The sequence below is a fragment of the Hemitrygon akajei genome, chromosome 21 (assembly GCF_048418815.1).
Source record: "Hemitrygon akajei chromosome 21, sHemAka1.3, whole genome shotgun sequence".
NCBI lineage: Eukaryota > Metazoa > Chordata > Chondrichthyes > Myliobatiformes > Dasyatidae > Hemitrygon > Hemitrygon akajei.
This window is the reverse complement of record NC_133144.1, coordinates 61,479,187-61,494,991: the sequence shown is the minus strand read 5'-3', so window position 1 is coordinate 61,494,991 and position 15,805 is coordinate 61,479,187. Positions and strand designations below refer to the sequence as shown.

The window sequence follows — 15,805 nt, the reverse complement described above, 5'->3', positions numbered from 1 at the left end:
AGCTCACAATGCTGTGCTGAACATGTACTTACTTTAGAAATTACCTAGGTTTACCCATAGCCCTCTATTTTTCTAAGCTCCATGTATCTATGCTCTTAAAAGACTCTATCGTATCTGCCTTCACCACCGTCGACGGCAGCTCATCCCAAGCATTCACCACTCTCTGCGTATAAAAACTTATCCCTGACATCTCCTCTGTACCTACTTCCAAGCACCTTAAAACTGTGCCCCTCTCATGTTAGCCATTTCAGCCCTGGGAAAAAGCCTCTGACTATCCACACGATCAATGCCTCTCATCATCTTGTACACCTCTATCAGGTCACCTTTTATCCTCCTTCGCTCCAAGAAGAAAAGGCTGAGTTCACGCAACCTATTCTCATAAGGCATGTTCCCCAATCCAGGCAACATCCTTGTAAATCTCCTCTGCACCCTTTCTATAGTTTCCACATCCTTCCTGTCGCGAGGTGACCAGAACTGAGCACAGTACTCCAAGTGGAGTCTGACCAGGGTCCTATGTAGCTGTCACATTACCCTCTCGGCACTTAAACTCAATCCCACGGTTGATGAAGGCCAATGGACCGTATGCCTTCTTAACCACACAGTCAGCCTGCACAGCAGCTTTGAGTGTCCTATGGACTCGGACCCCAAGATCCCTCTGATGCTCCACTCTGCCAAGAGTCTTACCATTAATACTATATTCTGTCATCATATTTGACCTAACAAAATGAACCACCTCACACTTATCTGGGTTGAACTCCAACTGCAACATGGAATAGGCCCGTCTGGCCCTTCGAGCCTTGCTGCCACCAACCCGATTTAACCCTAGACTAATCATGGGACAATTTACAATGACCAAACAACCTACTAACCAGTATGTCTTTAGACTGTGGGAGGAAACTGGAGCACCTGGAGGAAACCCACACATTCCACAGGGGATTGTGTACAAACCCCTTATGCTGGGACCAAACGCCGAATTTCAACATCTGGAGCTATAACAGTGTCACGCTAAACACTATGTGGCACCCAATGCGCTTTGAAATGTCCTGAAGGAGTTAAATATAAAGGGGCATAAGAAACGTAATTCATTTCTTTCTGGAAAATAGCGAACTTTAGGCTTACCTTTGAGAAATATTTCAGATCATTATACGGTGTGATAGGTTAGTCTTGTTAGGTTAAACTTCTACTTGCAGGGACTATAAATATATATCAGCCACCAATAAATTATTCTCAAGCAATATGATAGAGTGCTTGGACCCACACAAGTACCACTCTATAAAGGAAGGCAGTCAACATTGAATCAACTTACCTTTTGAGACTTGATTTGTTCAACCACCACCATAACAGACGGGAACAGCAGCTGAAACTGAGAACAATGGTAATATGAAGGGAAGTTAGTATCAGAGGTAGGCTACCTGAATTGAGCACAAAGGGACGTATTAGGTTCACGATGGGTCAGGTGCATATGTTGTATTACATATTCAGGACTGAGTTGGGGTGACCAGCTCAATAGCTTATATAAGTATATGCACTTTTAATACATTTGGAAGGATTGAATTTAAGAGCAGGGAGGTTATGCTGTAACTCTACAGGGTACTGGTGAGGCCACACCTAGAATACTGCAGGCAGTTCTGGTCTCCTTACTTGAGGAAGGATATACTGGCTTTGGAGGCGGTGCAGAGGAGGTTCACCAGGTTGATTCCAGAGATGACAATGTTATGCAATGAGGAGAGATTGAGTTGCCTAGCATTGTACTTGCTGGAACTCAGAAGAACAAGAGATCTTATAGAAACATTTAAAATTCTGAAAGGAATAGATAAGATAGAGGCAGGAAAGTTGTGTCCACTGGTATGTGAGTCTAGAACTAGGGCACAAAGCTTCAAGATTCAGGGGAGTAGATTTAGAATGCAGATAAGGAGGAACTGCTTTTCTCAGACAGTGGTGAATTTGTGGAATTCTATGCCCAATGAAGGAGTGGAGGCTACCTCAGTAAATATATTTAAGATAAGGTTGGATAGATTTTTGCATAGTAAGGGAATTAAGGGTTATGGGGAAAAGGCAGGTAGGTGGAGATAAGTCCATGGCTAGATCTGCCAATATCTTATTGAGTGGCAGAGCAGGCTTGACAGGCCAGACATCCTACTCTTGCTCCTATTTCTTATGTTATGTTCCTTTTTAGAATGTCTCCTTTTTTCTCGAGTTTGCAAAATATTTCCAACTTCATTAGAATTGGAATTGGTTTATTATCACATGTACAGAGGTACAGTGAAAAGCTTGACTTGCATACAAATCAAGACAGTGCATTGCGGTAGTATGAGGTAAAACAATATGCAGAATAAAGTGCAAGCCACAGAGAAAGGCAGACAATAAGGCACAAGACCATAACGGGGTTGACCACGAGGCCATTCAATAGTCCTGGGTTTTGGGGGGGGGGGAAGAGGGTAGAAGCTGTCCTTGAGCCTGGTGGCACTTGCTTTCAAGCTTTTGTATCTTCTGCCTGATGGAAGAAGGAAGAAGAGAGAATTTGTGGGATGGGTGAAGTCTTTGATTATGCTGACTGATTCAGTGACACAATAAAACTGACTGAACTTCTTGGTTTAGACAACTGAGAGTTGAAGACATTGGAACACAGGATCTGAGGGGAATTGAAAGGGTAGATGCTGAGGGTCTGTTTCTGCCTTGTACAAGGGGCCATTGAGAAATTATGGATATAAATCTTTACAGTTGTCATCACCACTGTGTCGTAGGTGCTGTATAGCACAAGATTGATAATGTGTTGGATAGTAAAGAGATTGGGTATGATGGTGCCAGAAAGTGGATGTCCGGTGCATGGTCTTATTGAACAGCAGAGCAGACCTCAGGCGCTCAGTTAACTACTTCTGTTTCTGTTCTTTTATTCTTACAAAATCAAATTTTGTCCAAAAACAACTCCTGAATTCCTTCCTGCAGCTTCACATACAGTACAAATGACTAAATATTTTTACAAAGATTAGATGAGAGGTATTGATCATGTGGATAGTCAGAGGCTTTTTACCAGGGCTGAAGTGGCAAACACGAGAGTGCACTGTTTTAAGGTGCTTGGAAGTAGGTACAGAGGAGATGTCAGGGGTAAGTTTTTTTTACGCAGAGTATGATGAGTGTGTGGAATGGGCTGCTGGCAATGGTGGTGGAGGCGGATACGATAGGGTCTTTAAAGAGACTCCTGGATAGGTACATGGAGCTTAGAAAATGGAAGGCCATGGTTAACCCTAGGTAATTTCTAAAGTAAGTACATGTTTGGCACAACATTGTGGGCCGAAGGGCCTGTATTATGGTGTAGGTTTAGACAACTGAGTTAAAGTAAGAAGTATTAACAGAATCCATGGAAGGAAAGCTGGTGTCTATGTGCTGAGCTCTGTCCACTCTCTGCAGATTGTTGTGGTTATTAGCAGAGCAGTTGCCATACCAAGTATTACTCCAAGAGAGGAAAGTGATGCTGTGATCAGGTTCTAGAGAGAAAAAAGAGACTTGGAACTCAAGATAGGGACAGTTCAGGTAAGGTTTTAATTTTATATCCAAGCTGGGAGCCAGCCATAATTGTATCAGAATCTTTTAGTTCAGCAAGTCAGCTCAGAATGGTAGAGTCAAGTACACTTTTTGGCATGTGAAAGTGTCCTAAAAGCAATGGAGCAGAATATTCCCAATCCAGTCTCTTGTCAAATGCTCACAATGAAAAACTTTACATTTGGAGTATTTTGAAAAATAGGAGAGGGAATAAGTAAAAACAAAAGAATTGTGATAAATTGTTCTATGTTAGCATGTTTAAACTTACTAAGAGATAATAGAAAACTCATATTCTTTGAGTTGATCCTAGTAAGGTGCCAAATGGTGGCTCTAGACCAAGTTCAATCCACTGATGATGCACCCAAAACTCCTCGACTACATGCTTCACTGACTGGTGGGCAGACATGCCAAGATATTTAGTTTTGACATTGAACGCCAGAAGTGATTCAGCAAATTTGAAAGTCACTTTTCAAAGATGGGCACTCATCCAGTCAGCTAATGAATCTGGAATAGCTTCAATGTACTTGTGACATATGCTCACCTGATCCAAGGAGTAGTTGACGTGAGAGACAGAGAGGTGCGGGTCTGCCAAGAACTGGAAGAAAACATACAGACAATATATCATCTCGTTGGAGCCAGAAGAGTGTATTAAGATCCATTAGAAAAATGCATGCATTTGACAATTTTTAATCCCTTAACCAACATCACTGTAATAGAAAATGCAGTAATTTATCTCAATGCTTCTCTGCAGAACAAGCTGCATGCAAATTAGCTGTAAAAGTGATGAAACTTCAAAAACAGTTAACTGGCTATAAGGTAGATTGGAATGTCTGAAGACTGTACACTTATGCAAGACATTACATATATATAAATCCTTTCTTTATTAGGTTCAAGAACAGCTACTTCCCTTCAACCATTCAGTTCTTGAGCTAACCTGCACAGTCTTATCAGTAGAGTTTAGCAACACTATGACCATTTTGCACTAAAATGGATTTTGTTTTTCTTTGATTCTAATTGTGTTCTCTCTTGTAAAAAGTGTTCTTATGATTTTCTTGTGAACACTGTCTATATGATGCTATGTGCCTGTGATGCTGTTACAAGTAATGCTTGTTATTGCACCTGTGCAAACACATATGACAAGAAATTCAATTTTAACTTTGAACTCCTACGATACATGTATTGTAGGTGCAAAAAGAAGTAATGTTACACAGTGACTTGAGAACTTGGATAATATTTGAAGAGAGAAAATATCCTCATATTTTGTAGACACAAGATATTCTGCAGAAGTTGGAAATCTTGAGTAATGCACAAAATGCTAGAGGAAATTAGCAGGTAAGACTGCATTAATGGAGGGACATAAACAGTCAATGTTTCAGGCTGAGACCCTTCATTGGGACTCACACTTGTGTTCTCTGAATTCACCAGAGGCTTTTTGGCTCCCTCACATGATTACAAAGTAACTGGTAGTTGAAACCCCTCAAACACACAATGACTGAATATGACAGATAAGTTAAACTAGCTGGCCTTTCTCACACTTGCATTTATACATGTAAAGGTAATTTACATGATTTAATGAGAGAAGCGCTATTGCATAGACAGAAGTAGGAATGTTGTCCAAGGTACCTGAAGACCTCCCTGCTTTTTGAGATGGTATCACAGGATCTTTAACAATCACCTGAAGCTCTCAAAAGTACAGACCAAACTTCAGATTAAGGACAGGTGGAACTGTATAGCTGACACTTTGCTCAGAGAACAATGCCTGATTACTGAAAATATATCAATAGCAACTCATTCAAATGATAATAGAACAGTTTTTGCAGCTCCATTTTCCTGCAATGTTATAGTAAAGGTGAAGACAATTACCTCCTGCTCCAGGTCAAGGAGTGCCTGCCTGTAGGGCTGCAGCACCGAGTCTAGTCCTGTACAAAAGGCACGAAGGTAAATCCCGTGTAGTCCTGTCTGGCCCTGCTGGGAAGGGTGGCACTCCTGTAACACAAGACTAACTGTTACTGGTTCATTTAAGAAAGACCAGATGAATGGAAAAAGAAAATAAGGAGGATAGATATGAACAGAACCACAATCTTTATGGTGACCATCATTTACTGTTTGGGCAAATGGCCTGCTTTGGAGCTTCTTTGTATTTTGTATGAAAACAGGGTCAGGAGTTCCATTGTATTCATCATTCTAACCAGAATATTCCCACCATATATAGAAGCATTTTGAAAAATTCAGTTATAACAATATTCTGACAGAAGAACCAGGTTAACAATATAGCAATGAGGAACATAACAATGAGGAAAACAGCAAGACAGACAAATGGGCACAGAACTTAAAAGTCATGAGCTAACACCATTTCCACCAAAATACGAGCATCAGCGGGTACTGATGAGGACTATACAGTTATTGCCTTAAAGGAAATTTCAAAGACAACAATGAAGAATGACATGAAGTTGAAAAACTTGATGGCAGTATAAATATTAACATAATCTGCCTAGGCCAAGTGCTAAGGTTCCATGTGCTTCTCTGTTACAGCCTTTAAAGTTATTGAGAATTTCTTCACAGGAAAAGAAAATATTAAAACCAGATCTGAAAGAAATTTTCAGAATTGACTTTTGAGGATAAATAAACAGGAATTGTTCATTTGTTCATAATATATATTATTGCCACTAGGATAACAAAGGGAGAAGTTAAATTGAGTGTTCGTTCAATGATCAATGAGACTATTCAATGATCAAAGTAAATTTGTTATCAAAGTACATATACTGTATGCCACCATATACAGCCTTGTGGGCATACTCAAAAAATCTATAGAATAATAACCATAACTGAATCACTGAAAGACTACACGAACCTGGAACTCAACTGGTATTCAAAAGAAACTGTGCAATTAAAAAACAATTAATAATAATAAATAAGCAATAAAAATCAAGAACATAAGATGAAGAGTCCTTGAAACTGAGTCCACAGCTTGTGGGAACATTTCAATGATGGGCAAGTGAAGCTGATTGAGGTTATCCCCTTTGGTTCAGAAACCTGATGGCTGAGAGGTAATAACTGTTCCTGAAGCTGGTGATATGTGTTCGGAGGCTCCTGTACCTTCTTCCTGATGGTAGCAGTGAGAAGAGAGCATGTCCTGGGTGGTATGGGTCCTTGATGACGGATGCTGTTTTCCTGTGAAAATGTTTTGTGCAGATATGCTCAATGGCTATTCAAGTACACATGACAATATACAGGTCGACCTTCACTAATCCAACTACCTGTAATCCAGTTCCTTCGATAATCCGGCACTGATTTCAAATTTTTCGCGCAACTATAATTTCAAATTTCCCAGGTCACCGTACCAATCTGCTGTGCATTGTTTTGGTCGCGCTAGATCTGTTCACATGTTGGCGCGATCCTTGCTTGTTTTCCTGCATTTATTAATATCATTTGCGTGAGGCATGGCCACCCGGCACCTGCCCGTCTCACCCGCCAGTGGGGGGGGAGCTGGCGCACACTGGGAGGGTCTGCCTTCTCACCCGCCTACCGGCAGTCACACACTGCCCTCCTTGTTAATGAGAGAGGTTGGTTCAAGCTGACAGGAAGGCGACAGTTACTTAAATAACCACGTGTTACAACAGTGTTGTGCAGAAGAAAACACTTTGACTGCTCAACAAGTGGAACCTTGAAATGGATGGGCTACTGAATGTAAGTGCATGCTAACATCAGAACAGTACTGCAAAATGCCTGTATTTGTTGATATTTACCAGTCCAGTGACAAAATCCACTGACTGGATCGCAACCATCTGCATATCAGCAATCACACTGTTCACTGGAGTTCAAGCCGTAAGTCCCATCTGGACATGGCTGAATGCCTAGAAAGTTTCCTGACACCTCTACTTTCTGAGGAGGCTGAAGAGAGCTAACTATGTACATCAACATCACGTTCTGCTACAGAAGTGAAGTAGAGAGCAGACTAACATGTTGCATCACTGCATGGTGTGGAATCTGCACTACGGCGGACAGGAAGGCTTTACAACAGGTAGTCAAAACTGACCAACACATCACTAGCACCAGATTACCCACCATCAACAATATATATACAGACAGGTTCTGGAAAAAGGCCAGTAATATCATGAGATATTCTGATTATGGACTGTTTGTCTCACTTCCATCAGAGAGGAGGCTAAGTAGCATCCATGCAGGGCCACCAGATTCAAAAAGAGTTACTTTTCCCCAACAGTAAGACTGATCAATACCTCCACCCACTAATTCACCCTACAGCCACTTTATCATTTCCTGTTAGAGTCATCTGATATAGATACTTCTGTGCTAGTGTCACTTTATGGACATAAAATCACACTACGTATCGTGTTCTTTATCTTATTGTTTGTTTTGTAGTGCATCAGATCCAGAGTAATAATTATTTCATTCTCTTTTACACTTGTGTACTGGAAATGACATTAAAACAATCTTGAATCTTAAGAGGAGAAATAGAGCAGATTTTGTTGCCTTCTACTGTTGTATAGCATAGACCACCACAGCACAGTACAGGCCTTTTGGCCCACGATGTTGTGCCAACCTTTTAACCTACCCCAAGATCAATACTTTACGATCCTACTCTAAGATCATGTTCTGATCAACAGACCACAGCAAAACCCTAATACATGTAAATGTATATGATGAATAAGGTTGATCCTTAATCAATCTAAACTTTCCCTCCTTTATAGCCCTCCATTTTTCTAAAATACACGTGCCTATCCAAGTCTATTAAATGTCCCTAATGTAACTGTCTCTGTCACCACCTCTGGCAGTGCGTTCCATGCACCCACCACTCTCCGTATCAAAAACCTACCTTTATCATCCCCCTCTCCTATCACTTTAAAATTATTAGCCAATTCCCCCCGGGAAAAAGTCTCTGGCTGTACATTTGATCTTATCACCTCTATGAAATCGCCTCTCATTGACCTTCACTCCAAACAGTAAAGTCCTAGCTCATTCAATCGATCCTCATAAGACATATTCTCTAATCCAGGCACGATAGCCTGGCAACTATTTTGAGTGATCTATGAAAACTCACATTTGTGGAGGTTATCTGAAAAGCATCACTTCAAAAGTGCTTTAAAAGTCAGAAGCATTGAGCCGGAAGCAATACAGAGGTGTATACAAAACCTCAGCATAGATCAGTGGCCACAGAACCTACCTGCTGCACATGTCCGGTATACTGCTCCACAAACTCAGTAAAGCGAATGTAGTCAGTGCCTAACTTGCACAATCGATTTAAGACACTGGTCTCACTTGGATGAAGAAAAGGCAGATCCTGAGATACCTAGGTACAATTATATATAAACTGTTATCTTAGGGCATGGGGTAGCACACAGTAATATATGTACTTTGTATTTGATTAGTGGCTACAGTGTCAAATGTTCTAAGCACTTAAGTCATTCATCTGTCAAATACACCAATATACATCTTATACACAACAGATTCTGCAGATGCCAGAAATCCAGAGTACACACAAAATGCTGGAGGAACTCAGCAAATCAGGGACCATCTATGGATGCAATGCTCCACCATTGCATCATGGCTGATTTATTACAGTATACATCTTAACCTCAACCTCCTGCCTTCTTCCCATATCCTTTGACACCCTTATTAATCAAGAACCTACTAACCTCCACTTTAAGCACACCCAATGACGGCCTCCACAGCTGTCCAGGCAATGAATTCCATAGAGTCACCATCTTCTAGCTAAAGAAGTTCCTCCTCATCTCTGTTCTTAAGGGACATTCTTGTACTTGGAGGCTGTGCCCTCTGGTCTAAAGACTCCACCACGAGAGGAAATATCTTTTCGCATTTTGTGAGCTGCTCTGAATTAGAACTGCGCATAGATATTACTGACATCCTAAACTATCCCTTGGTTTATTCAGCACCAACAGCTTTGGAATGCCTAGAAAATACAGAGTTTTGAACTAATACGTTTATAACAATGACGACTGAAGGATTTGGTCCGTCCAATTTAATGAGCCATGCAAATATTGTCTCCCATTGCAGTACAATCCCCTACTAAATGATTCTGGAGCTTTACCTTAATTTATATAGGAGCATGAGAAATTGAATCAAGCTGTACAACACCATTGTGAGGAGGCAACCTTCTTTCACTTCATCATTTTCTGCCCTATCTCTGACAAAAGGTAGTGGATTCGACCCACTACATCAGGGGGGAAGCCCTTCCAACCATTGAGCGTATCTACATAAAATGCCTTCATAGGAAAGCAGCATCCAACATCACATACCCCACACTCTTTTCTCACTGCTGCTCTCAGGTAGAAAGTACAGGAGCCTCAGGACTCGCACCACCAGGTTCAAGAACAGTTACTACACCACGACCATCAACCTCTTGAACAAAAGTGGATAATGACACTCACTTAACTATCTATTGGGATGTTCCCACCACCAATTATCTCACCTTAAGGACTCTTTATCTAATTATCTCACATTCTCTTTATTTATTGCTATTTATTTATATTTGCATTTATAGTTTGTTGTCTTCTGCACTCTGGTTGATTATTTCATTGATCCTGTTAAAGTTACTATTCTATAGATTTGCTGATTATGCCCACAGGAAAATGAATCTTAGGGGTGTATATGGTGACAAGTAAAATTTATTATCAGAGTACATACATGTCACCACGTACAACCCTGAGATTCTTTTTCCTGCAGGCATACTCAGCATATCTATAGTATAGTAACTGTAAACGGGATCAATGAAAGAGCAAGAGCATTGAAGACAACAAACTGTTGAAATGCAACTACAAATAAATAGCAATAAATAACAAGAGCATGAAATAATAAGATCATTGCTTGTGGGAACAGAGGAGTGTAATTATCCTGTTCTTGAACCTGGTGCAAATCCTGAGGCACTTGCATGGTCTGCCTGACGACAGCAGTGAGAAAAGAGCAAGGCCTGGGGGGGGGGGGGGGGGGGTGAGGATCTTTGATGACAAATGTTGCTTTTCTAAAACAGCGTTTCATGTAGATGTGCTCAATTTTCAATCTCCCTCCTGTATGCTGATTCATCACCACTTTTGATAAGGCCCACAACAGTAGTGCATCAACAAACTTAAATATGGTGTTGGAGCTGTACTTAGCCATAGAGTCATAGGCATACTTTAACCATAAATTTACTTTGAACTTTGAATATGCTTAACTTAAAAAACCTCAAGCTCATTGATTTTACTTGGTATGAATTCATCTTGAATTTTCCCTTTCCAGGTGTCCCCTAGATTTCACTTAGTGTGTTCATTTTAGGCCAGTTTTATAAAAATTTACTTTGATCAGATCAAGTGACATTTACAGACAGCCTATCGTTTGAAGTTAAGAGTCCATGTATCAGGTCCACAGGGCAAAATGGGGATGTATACAAGTGCTCTGATAGTGGTGAGAGGCAGACCATGAAACATTTTTAGATCAGTCAAACCCAGCTTGCAAACTTTGACATTGCCATCAATGGAAAGATCTATGACTTGATGAGCACAAGTTACCAACAATTGTAAAAGGGTCATAAAAGCAGCTATATTAATTAGTTTTTCTTTCAAATATCAAATATTGCAGATGAACATCTGGTTCAGATCAGGATACACCTTGAGAACAGTGTATAATCCTGGTTGCTAGGAAAGAACTTGGACATCTAAATTCTAGGCACAATTCATGTCACTGCATTAATTCTTGCGATATCCTGTGTAACAGCTATTCCTCTAACAATGATGATGTATTACCAAACACCTTATTGACCCTATTTTGTGTTAGTGTTTTATGTGAGATTTTAGATGCACATAATCTATAGATCTACGGATGCACAGTGGAGAGTATCCTGACTGGCTGTATCATAGGCTGTATGGAAACACCAATGCCCAAGAACAGAAAGACCTATAAAGAGTAGCGGATACAGCCCCTTCCATCACAGAAAAAGCTCTCCACACCATCTGCAAGAGGCACTGAACAAAAAAGCAGCATCTACCAACAAAGACCTCCACCATCCAGGCCATGCACTATTCTCACTTCTGTCATCAGGAAGGTGGAGCTTTAGGTCCCACACCACCAGGTTCAGGAACAGTTATTACCCTTCAACCATCAAGCTCCTGAAGCAGCATGGATTACATCACTCACAGTAACACTGAACTTATTCCGCAATCTACGGATTCACTTTCAAGGACTCTACAACTCATGTTTTTAGTATTATTTATTTAATATTATTATTGTTTTGTATTTGCCCAGTTTATGCTCTTTTGCACATTGGTTGTTTTTCAGTTTTTGTGTGTTGTTTCTATTGTATTTGTTTGATCTATTGTGAATGTCTGCAAGAAAATCAATCTCAATGTAGTTCCACAAACCTGCCTGTCCAGGTAGACCCATTATCACAGCTTGCTCCTGCTCCACCCAACTCATTTCTGCATACCTTGACACTGTTTTATCCCCCCTTGTTCAATCCCTTCCCACCTATGTTTGTGACACTGCTCACACTTTGAATTTTTTCAATGATTTTAAGTTCCCTGGCCCCCAGTGCCTTATTTTCACCATGGACGTCCAGTCCCTATATACCCCCATCCCCCACCAGGAAGGTCTCAAAGCTCTCCACTTCTTTTTGGATTCCAGACCTAACCAGTTCCGCTCTATCACCACTCTCCCCCATCTCGTGGAATTAGTCCTTATTCTCAATAATTTCTCCTTTGGCTCCTGCATGGGTCCCAGTTATGTCTGCCTTTTTGTTGGCTTTGTGGAACAGTCCATGTTCCAAGCCTATACGGGTATCCGTCCCCCTCTTTTCCTTCGCTACATCGACGACTGCATTGACGCTGCCTCCTGCACGCATGCTGAGCTCGTTGACTTCATTAACTTTGCCTTCAACTTTCATCCTGCCCTCAAATTTACCTGGTCTATTTCTGACACCTCCCTCCCCTTTCTTGATCTTTCTGTCTCCACCTCTGGAGACAGCCTATCTACTGATATCTACTATAAGCTTACAGACTCTCACAGCTACCTGGACTATTCCTCTTCTCACCCTGTCTCTTGCAAAAATGCTATTCCCTTCTCACAATTCCTCCATCTCTGCCGCATCTGCTCTCAGGATGAGGCTTTTCATTCCAGGACGAAGGAGATGTCTTCCTTTTTTAAACAAAGGGGCTTCCCTTCTTCCACCATCAACTCTGCTCTCAAACGCATCTCTCCCATTTCACACACATCTACTCTCACCCCATCTGCCCGCCACCCCACTCGGGATAGGGTTCCCCTTGTTCTCACCTACCACCACACCAGCCTCCGGATCCAACATATACGGTAATTCTCCATAACTTCCGCCACCTCCAATGGGATCCCAATTTTTTCTAGTCCTGACGAAGGGTCTCGGCCCGAAACATCAACTGTACTTTTTCCTATAGATGCTGCCTGGCCTGCTGTGTTCCACCAACAGTTTGTGTGTGTTGGTTCAATGGTGACTTTATCAAACTATCACCATTTGTTGCTATTTATTATCTGAATTTGCACAATTTACAGTTCTTGATGTTTACAGTTTACAGATCCTGTTTACAGTTACTCTTCTACAGATTTGTTAAATATGCTCACAGAAAAAGAATCTCAGGATTGTATGCGATGACATGTATGTACTCTAGATAATAAATTTTACTTTAAACTTTATTTCATTTAAAAAAACACCTTCTTGCTAAAGTTCTCCCACAACAATCTATACCACATATATCTTTCTCATTTGTTTAGTTGTAGGTTACAAGAATATAATTAAATCTAGTTTCCTTTTGCATATTAAATTGTGGTGCTTGTTTGGTTCCACAGGCTTCTGAGAATCCACTGCCTAAGTGCAATCTTTGATTACTTATCAACACTAGAGAGGTTTTGTCCCTCATCGGAATTCTGATACAGTAGATTAGTTATTTTCATAAGTTTTATTTATACAGCGCTTTTCATAGCCTCGGTATACATCAAAATGTGTTGCATTCAATTACTACTTCTGAAGGATGTGTTACCTCAGAAATCTCATTAATGGTGATTGATTGCTTATGGGCTTTAGTAAGCAAGAAAACAACCCACTCTCTTGTTAGCAAGATGGTGCATACAAAAAACAGAAATAGGCCTTTCAGCTCTGACTGTTCCAGCCTCCAACAAGGCTATGCTGACTTTTATTTTGTCCACTTATCCCCATTATTCCTTTAATATCGCAAAAAAATCTGTCAATCTCAGTCCTAAAAACAGTGACTAAGCCTCTGCAGCTCTTGGGTTGTGAATTTAAAAACTTTACCACCATCCAGATAAAGAAAGTTCTTCCCATTTGTCCTGCATTGTTGACCCCTTGAGACTGACCTCAAATTCTAAGATACCTCAGAATCTCCATGTTAAGCTCTGCAATGATTTCTGTATGTAAGAGACACCAATGAGGAAATTACATAGGCAAATCAAAAGTATTTATAAATTCATAACAAGTGGGAGTTATTTACAATCCATCCTCAGTTGACTTTGGTGGTGTGCCTTCTGAAATTGCTCATATAAGAAATAGGATTCCTTCAAATCTGAAAGGTTGAAATAGAGGGGACATAGTACTCCAATTAACACTAAGCATCAATCAAGAAATATATTACCATCTGCAACTGCACCTTAAGCAGCCTCCCTTACTATACACTGCTTTTTCTTCCTTTAAAATGATTAGTTTAAAGTGGAAGTTGATACGCTCTTTATTAGTAGGGGCATCAAAGGTTACAGAGAAAAGGTAGGAGTTCAGAGGGAAAAATAAATCAGGCATGATCAAATGGTGGAGCAGACTTGATGGGCTAAGTTGTCTAATTCTGCTCCTAAGTCTTATTGTCTTAATGACCAAGGGTTTGGACATTGATGTGGATATTTTCTTCAGTATTCTGTGTCCTAATTTTCAATAATGTCATCAGCCTATCATATCCATACCAGACTATCAGTTCCTATCTATATCAGTCCTATTATCAACCACTCATCAAAATACCATGTAAATGTTGCTTAAAGCTCTTGGGCTATGCATACTCCAGATTTCAACCATCCCTTGTGTGAAAAAAAGTTCTTCAATTAATCTGACCTTTACCTTAACCTCTGCTTATTGGCAACTCATTTAAGAGAAAATATTTTTATCTTTGCCTTACAAAGTTTTAAAAAATTTTATTTACAGCACAGTAGCAAACCCTTCCATCTGCCCAATGAGCCCACGCTGCGCAATTACACTCAATTGACCAATCAAACAACTAACTCATACTTTGTTTGGAATAAGGGAAGAAACCAGAGCACCTGGAGGAAACCCATGTGGTAACGGGGAGAACATTCAAACTCCTTACAGGTAGCAGTGGAATTGAATCTGGGTCGCTGGTGCTGTAATAGTGTTACACTAACAACTACACTTTCATGCAAACCTTAGTCAGATACCTCAACCTGCCCCAGTCGAAAGCAAACCTTCTTTTTCATTCTCTTGTAGCTAAAATGCTCCATCCCATGCAACATCCCTCGCGATAGACTGGCGTCCTATCCAGGGGATGGGGCGGTAGTGTCGTACTCTCAGTTGCTTCACGCCACGGGAACCAGCATAAGCACCGGTCTGATGAGCCTATAAGGCTCGGGACAGACTTTAACTTTAACCATGCAACATCACAGTGAATCTCCTTTACACCCTTTGCAGTTCAAACACATCTTTTCTGCAGTGCAGTGAACAAAATTGTACAGAATAATCCAGATGCTTTATATGAACTCCCTGTTCTACTATTCAATGCTCCAGCAAAGAAAGGCTATTATCCCAATTGCTTCTTTATACACTGGAGATATTTATCAGGAGTGCTGCGTATGTAGGGCCTTCAGCTTTGTCAAAGATCCCTCCCGTCTGTACAACAAACTCTTTGACCCCCTATCATCAGGCAGGAGGTACAGTAGCATTAGGACAAGAACTGTCCGGGTGGGAAACAGCATCTCTTCCCTGGCCGTTAAGACTACTGCCACCACCCAGATCTCATCATGTATGAAATGCCGGTAGCATTATACTGTTTACTTTTTAAAACTTGCGTCAGAAATGCACCTTATTAATTAACCAGTGGTAATACTACTTGTGTGTGTTATGTGTATGATTAATATGTACTGTGTTGTGCAGCTTGGACCGGTGGAACATTGTTTCGATTACGGTTGAATGACAATAAGCTGAACTTGAACTGCCTCATCTACTTGTCCTCTGCCAAGATCTCTCTGTTCCTCAGTACTCTCAGAGTTCTTACCA

General features: G+C 40.7%; 1 protein-coding gene across 1 annotated transcript in view; it reads right to left on the bottom strand.

Annotated features, from left to right (window-relative positions):
• The window catches only part of tubgcp4 (tubulin gamma complex component 4), a 59,118-nt gene that overhangs the window by 42,111 nt on the left and 1,202 nt on the right, over positions 1-15,805 (bottom strand). The window contains exons 2-5 of the mRNA XM_073025555.1: positions 8,723-8,848; positions 5,404-5,526; positions 4,082-4,135; positions 1,307-1,363 (exon numbers count right to left, since the gene is read on the bottom strand). Coding sequence (XP_072881656.1) covers positions 1,307-1,363; positions 4,082-4,135; positions 5,404-5,526; positions 8,723-8,848 — 360 coding nt within the window. The remainder of the gene's footprint in view (positions 1-1,306; positions 1,364-4,081; positions 4,136-5,403; positions 5,527-8,722; positions 8,849-15,805) is intronic.